This window comes from Hydra vulgaris, chromosome 15 (assembly GCF_038396675.1).
Source record: "Hydra vulgaris chromosome 15, alternate assembly HydraT2T_AEP".
Taxonomy (NCBI): domain Eukaryota; kingdom Metazoa; phylum Cnidaria; class Hydrozoa; order Anthoathecata; family Hydridae; genus Hydra; species Hydra vulgaris.
Window position 1 is genome coordinate 19171624 of NC_088934.1, and position 7262 is coordinate 19178885.

At 25.5% G+C, this 7262-nt stretch overlaps 1 protein-coding gene across 1 annotated transcript; it reads left to right on the forward strand.

Annotated features, from left to right (window-relative positions):
- The first annotated feature begins 1137 nt into the window (after window positions 1-1137).
- Window positions 1138-7224, forward strand: LOC136071998 (proteasome subunit alpha type-7-like). The gene is made up of 6 exons (XM_065819127.1): window positions 1138-1316; window positions 1475-1601; window positions 6035-6159; window positions 6273-6395; window positions 6809-6928; window positions 7024-7224. Exons 1-6 carry the CDS (start codon window positions 1215-1217, stop codon window positions 7192-7194), a joined length of 768 nt encoding a protein of 255 aa, XP_065675199.1. The 5' UTR covers window positions 1138-1214; the 3' UTR covers window positions 7195-7224.
- The last annotated feature ends 38 nt before the right edge of the window (window positions 7225-7262 follow it).

Sequence of the window (7262 nt, forward strand, 5' to 3'; positions counted from 1 at the left end):
ATGAATTTTTCCTCCTCTAACCCCTCACCCCCTCAATGAACTTTTTGTTCGTTTAGTCGGCAAATTTGACCCATTTAGATAAGTCAGTCATCAAAAGTAGACCTGTTAGACCAGTCAGTCGGCATATTGGAAAATTTCAAAAAATGAAGACCTTCTTTTTTTATTTAATTTTTGTCAGTAAAAGTTTAAATGGTACAACACTACCCCCCCCCCCCCCCTACTCGCGCCGGCTATTATCAGAGATTTAGAAATATATAAGTATATATTTCTAAATCTCTGATAAGAGCCGAGTATATCTTTTAATGTTTTGATTACTAAAAAATTATTTATATGTCTGTATACAGACACATAAATAATTTTTTAGTAATCTAAACATTAAAAGATAAATATACCATTAGTAACTACTAAGATTAACAAGTAAAGCTTATTAAATAAATTTAAAAATTTTTTGGAATTATTATTCTGTAAGATATGTTTTTTTCTTGATAAATATATTGAGAATATTTTTCGGATAAATTATTACCGAACTCCTAAAACGCTTATTTATGATTGTGTAAATAAATGATAAAATTCAAATATATTCAATCAGTCAATTTTTTTTTCTGTAGTAAAGATATATAGTAGGCAAAATTTTTCAAGCAATATAATTAAGTTCCCCTCAAACCAATATTCAAAACTTGACGTTATCCATCGCTGGTAAAAGTGTGCGATAATTTAGAGTTAACCTAATCTTAACCGTGCGCGTGTTAACCTTCCGAACGACTATAAAACGGATTTTATGCACTCGATATGACGCATCAGTTTTAAAAAGGAAAATACCAAAACTTTGATGCCGCTTAAATATAAATAAATTTTATCTTAATTCTACTTTATTTCTTAATTCTACTTTATTACTTAATTCTACTTAATTTCTACTATACATCAATAAAATAGATGCTACCTTCGCTTAGACTGATTTTTTGTGTTCCATTTTTAAATCTCAGCAGAATACCAATATTGTATTCTACTTTTTCATATAAAAATTTATCACAGTTTATCTTGTTTACTATAAAGGTCACAGTGACACAGCTTCAATATTAATTTTGAATTTAGTAGATTAGAATCAAGTTAATGATATATTACTTACTGTGCATATTTTTATGTTTTCTTTGGGATGCATATAACAGAAAAATGCTTTTTTTAAATAGAAACCACTAGTTAAAGTTTCCAAAAACATGTCTGCAAATTATGACAGAGCTATTACAATATTTTCTCCTGATGGTCATCTTTTTCAAGTTGAATATGCTCAAGAAGCTGTGAAGAAAGGGTCAACTGCGGTAAATAAAAAACAAAAATTTAGTTCTTTTCATGTTTTTTTTTTTAAATAACTAATGTTTTTCCTATTGTTTTCTTATTTTTAAGATTCTTGAATATTATAAATTTTATAAATCATTCATGGTTTGAAAGAAATATTAATTTTACATTTTTAAATCAGGTTGGGGTAAGAGGAACTAATATTGTAGCACTTGGAGTTGAAAGAAAGTCAGTTGCTAAATTACAAGAAGCCAGAACAGTACGCAAAATCTGTCCATTAGATGATCACGTTTTCTTGGCATTTGCAGGTATTTGAATTATTGAAATCGAATAAAACAGAAAAATTTTTCAGAGAATCATTGGGGTTCAACTTTAAAACTCCAAAACATTCTAATTAGTTTACAGAATAATATTTTAACTACTAAAGCAAATGTTTTAGTTTTTATGTTCAAAATAAAAATAAAAAGAGGCAGTAATTAAACATTCTTTTATCTTAAAAATATGTGTGGAGGCTAAAGTGATTTGATATATTTATTTATGATTTAATATATTTGTTTTTAAGTATATTTTACTATTTGATTGAACAATTAATTATTGAAACAAAGTAATTTAGTGCTTTATTAACTTTTATAACTGAAACTTATTTATAATAAAAACAAAACATTTCTGTTACTTAGCAGAATGAACTATACTCTATAACTCCAAATCAGAATGAATTATTATTGTTTGTTATAACTTTACATTTTTAGTTGGGTATCAGTCACTATTATTTCATCATGCAGTTGTCATATTGTCTTATAACAGTCATCATTCTTATATTGTCACAGTCATATAATGTTATATCATTATGCATTTGTCATATCTTTTTTTACTTAATATTTGAATTTGTATTTGACAATTTATATTGAATTGTTTATTTAAATTTGGAAGACAAAGTTTTGTAATAATTTATCTGGTGATTTTACATTTTTGTTTTTCAAATACTGATAAAGAGAATCTCAGCTCAAATTTATAATCTTTAAAATAAAAATCTATAAAATGGTTTTAGAAGAAAATAAAAAAGATTTAGTTGAGTGTATTAAGTAAATAGGGTTCAAAAGATTTTTTGATTATTAAATTTTTAAGGAAGAATGAATTGAATATTATCATTTATTTGATGCAAGGTATGTATCAGTTACTCAAGTTCATTAATGAAATTGATTTAAAGTAATAATATATAAAATAAATATAATAAAACAATAAAGAGATTATAGTTTTTTTTTATTCAATGTATTAAAATGTAGGTTTTCACATTAAATTAATATTGTTCCAAAGTTTTTTTCAGAAAACAATAACAACCTGTAAAAGATGTTTAATCTTTTTTTATGTTTGAGACCTCATAAATCTATGAATGTTTTGCAATCAATCAGTTAATTTTTGAAATAACTGTTGCACATCATGATTATTTACAAAGAGTACATGTACTAATCTTAAGTAAAAACCTTGCTGTTTAGATAAAAGTACTATTATTATAATAGTAATCAGAGAGCCTATATACTCAGAGAGCGGACATATGTGTGATTGTTTTTGATTGGATAGTCGATTTTTATGGTTTTTGCCAAACTGCGAGTTAACTTGCTACTAAATTTTTAAAAATATTTGTAAAAGTTTATGTAAACTAATGTGAATGTAATAAAAATTCATGAAAAAAAAAGCGCTTTAATTCTTGATGAAATGTCAATAACTGAAAGTTTTAACTATGATACATATCAAGCTCATACTACGGAATTGTTAGGTTACCTTAACATTATGGCCGAGCTAACCATACTTTAGATTTTATGCTTAGAGGAATATCTACAAACTGAAAATAAACTGTAGCATGTTATTATAGTGAAAGTTCTGTTTATAAAGGTACAAATAACCAGTCAATGTGGAGATCTTTTAACATAAACTGTACTTTAAGTTATAATTTTTCCAGTTTAAATATCCATGTGACTCAAGTTGTTCTATTGAATTTTTAGCAAATGTGCTAAAAATTCATTAGAACAACTTGTTGTAATACTTGTCTAACAAACTTTTCAGAACTACAACTGGAATTCAAAAAATAAATATATACTTCTATCACTAGTTATAGATTCAAAATTCCTGCACAAACTTGTTGACATTCTGAATATGGATTTAAGTTACAGCTAATAGTAATTACAGCTAAGATTCAAAAAAGTATATACTTCTATCACTAATTTATAGATTCAAAATTCCTGCACAAACTTGTTGACATTCTAAATATGGATTTGAAATTTACTTATAAACTTACCATCTTGATGACAAACATTTCAACAAAACAAAAGTATCAAGGGTATTATATTGTAATAAATCATTATGTAAGTTGTAGATTAAAATTTATTGCAAATAAAAAAATATGATTCTATACTCACAACTGCTTGATTTAACTGAATTATATAAATGATTTACACTAGAAAATTTACAAATTTTCTATTTACAGTAGAAAATTAAGGTGGAAACTTATTCCATCTGGTGTTATTTTGTCAACACACAAATATTCTTCTTGAAAAAAAAAACTTTTAATATGAAATTGCAATTTACCTAAAACTACTAAAAAAGTATTTATAACTGGTACATTTATAAAACAAGTAATTCCTACAACTTTTCAATACAAAAATGACTTGAAACTTATTTGTGTTACTCAAATTTAAACAAATTGTCAAAGGGCAGTTACAATATAGTATGATGACCATCAATTCTTAATGTGTTTTCTTGACTTTATTAATACCAAGGTGCACATTCCAACAAAATAAGGAGCACATTGTTTTACTCAAAGTTTTGGATAAAACGTCAAGTTTAATCTAGAGTAATGCTGAGCAAAATTGTTTTTTTATGGTGCAAAAGATATATACAACTTTTCAAGTTAAAAAAATTTAAAGAATTTTTCGAATTTGTTTTGAATCTTATTTTTTTTAAAATAGAGTAAATGCTGATTATGCAATGTTTACATACAAAGAGCACAATGTGGGAAGTTTATTTTTCCTAATTAATACTCAGATCATTTTAGCCATAGCTTTTTTCCTAAAAGAATTATAGTTCTATACTTTGAGAGAAAGTCAATTAATGAACAAATTAAAAGTTTAGCTTTTATCCTAATTCTCATTAATTTTAATTGAAGCTTGAAAAACTTTTGTCAGGTCTAAACTTTTGTTAAGTTACTTATAAATTACAAGTAATTTTTTGTCGGTTTTTTTTTAAAGAATTTATTTATTTGCTAAATAAATTATTGTTAATAAATAATTTTATTAAAAAACTGCAAAAAAAAAACAACATAAAATATTTAAATTTTCAAAGCAAATTTTTGTTAGAAATACTGTGTTTCACAATTGCTTTTACTTAAATTCATTTGTCATGCGCTAATTTGGCAAAAAACATGGCCACCGTTTTCTGTTTGTCCACTCTCTGAGTCTTTAGGCTCTCTAGTAATCAATAACAGCCATAATAAAATTAATAATCAATAGTGTTCTTACAACTTTTTAATAATTCGACTGTCTAATAAATCGACTAATATATTTAAATAAATATCCAAAAATATCATAAAAAAATATCAAGAAAAAAAAGTTAAGTATCAAAAATTCTATGCAATCATATTTGAAATATTATTGTAAATAGGAATGAAAGTATTTATAAATATCACAAGCCTAAAGTAAACAACAACAAAAAAAATTAAATGAAATATATAACCGAAAGTTTAGTTAAGTATTGCTGTGAAATAGTTAAATTAAATAAAATTTTGAGAGAGTAAACAAAAAACATGTTATAGTTATAATAGTACATGCTATTGTTATTAAGTGAACAAATAAAGAGTTGAAAAATTAATTCAAATAAAAAGATATCAGGATTTTAAGATTATTACTTGACTTAATTGACTTTTAGTTGATTAGTAGGAAATTCATAGTCGATTAAATCAATTATTTGATTTTTCAAAATTGACTAATTTTGACTTTAACTTGTCAACTTTTAGTCGATTAATCGAAGTTAATAATAACACGTATGTATATAAGTGTATGTGCACGCATTAAATATCTGTAAACAGAATAGTTAAAGTATACTAATAATAATATAGATAGTTGCAAATGTTCAGATGGACTCCACCAAGTTACTACCACAAGGATATTGGCTGACGGAGTAATGAAATATAGATAATATAAAAACACTATTTTCCTAGGATGAAGAACAAGTTTTTAAAATGCTTATGCCAGCCTAATAATGACTCTCTGGATTGCACTTTTTTTTAAGCTTGCTATAAATTACAAACAGTGTTGTCTGTTTACGGAGTTTAAGTTAAAACAAAAATCAACTATATTTTTATATTTGATAAATAAGAGGTTTTATATAAATAAAATTCTTTAAAATTTTTTTTTCTTATCACAAGAGGTTAGGAGAAAAGTTTTCATTTGCATTGTGCAATGCAAAAGTTGTTTCAATTTGCAACAACTCTTGCATTTTGCGAAGAAAAATGGTTTTAACAAAAGTTTTTAACAATTTGTGCTAAAAAACTGTAAGTGAAAAATGATTGCAGCATTTTTGCAATTAAACATATTCTTTATATTTTCTATATATTTATTTTATACTTTTTCATACAAAATTTTAGCCTTTGCATGTCGATGGGTATTATTCTTTCTTATGCACAAGTCAATCAGTAAACTTCTAAAAAAAATCTGTAACAAAATTTCATTATATAACATTTTTTATAAAGGTTTAACAGCAGATGCTCGCATTCTTGTTAATGCAGCTCGTGTTGAATGTCAAAGCCATAAACTAAATGTAGAAGATCCAGTTTCATTAGAATATATAACTCGGTATATTGCTAGTCTCAAGCAAGTAAGTTTAAAAATTCAAAAAAATTTTGTTTAAAGTTTCAAAATGTTTTAATATTTTTTATTTTTTATTTTGACTGTTTAGAGTTAAAATTTTTTTGATTGTGCTTTATTCAGAAATACACACAGAGCAATGGTATGCGTCCGTTCGGTATTAGCATGTTAATTGTTGGTTTTGATGATGATGGTTCTGCACATTTATATCAAACTGATCCCTCTGGCACATATCATGAATGGAAGGTTCTGAGCTTACTAGCTTACACAGATGATTTTTATATATTGTTTGTGCGCATTGGAAAAAGTCATTTATACAAAGAGTAACAAATGTGCATGTTCTGCACATTTGTTACATTTTCATAAGCATATATATATATATATATATATATATATATATATATATATATATATATATATATATATATATATATATATATATATATGTATATATATATATATATACACATACATACATACATGCATACATGAGGTCGGTAAAAAGTTGCCGATCTCGTTTTTATGTTTTATGATTATCATTTCGTGTCAAATTTTTTTTGCCGACTTGATGCCGACCTCTAACAGTACATACATATTTACACATGCGTACATATTTACACATGTAAGTTGCATGTGAGTGTTTCTTTTCTTCATTTTAGGCCAATGCCATTGGAAGAAGTTCTAAAACAGTACAAGAGTATTTAGAAAAAAACTATTCAGATGAAGAAGCAGACAATGATGACAGCATCGTTAAACTTGCTTTAAAAGCTTTACTTGAGGTCAGGATTTTTCTTTAAAGTAATTTATTATTAAAATAATAACAATTTTGAGCTTTATGTCATTATTTAATTTAAATTGTTTCAATATCTTTCAGGTTGTTCAAACTGGTGGTAAAAATATTGAAATGGCTGTAATGCGTAATGGCGAACCGATGCGACTTCTAAGCACAGAAGATATAGACAAGTATGTTAAGGAAATAGAAAAAGAAAAAGAAGAAGAGTTAGAAAAGAAAAAAGCAAAAAAACTTGTATTACAAACAGAATAGAGCTTATTCAATAAATGTTATTACAGTTTAGATGCCAGATTTTTACAATTTATTTTCAATCAAATGTA

Excerpts from the sequence above, each read along its gene's own strand:
- LOC136071998 (XM_065819127.1), top strand. The coding sequence starts at position 1,215 with ATGTCTGCAAATTATGACAGAGCTATTACAATATTTTCTCCTGATGGT. Across the intron at positions 1,317-1,474 it reads TGAAGAAAGGGTCAACTGCG|GTTGGGGTAAGAGGAACTAA; the intron begins GTAAATAAAAAA and ends TTTTTAAATCAG. Across the intron at positions 6,929-7,023 it reads CTTTAAAAGCTTTACTTGAG|GTTGTTCAAACTGGTGGTAA; the intron begins GTCAGGATTTTT and ends AATATCTTTCAG.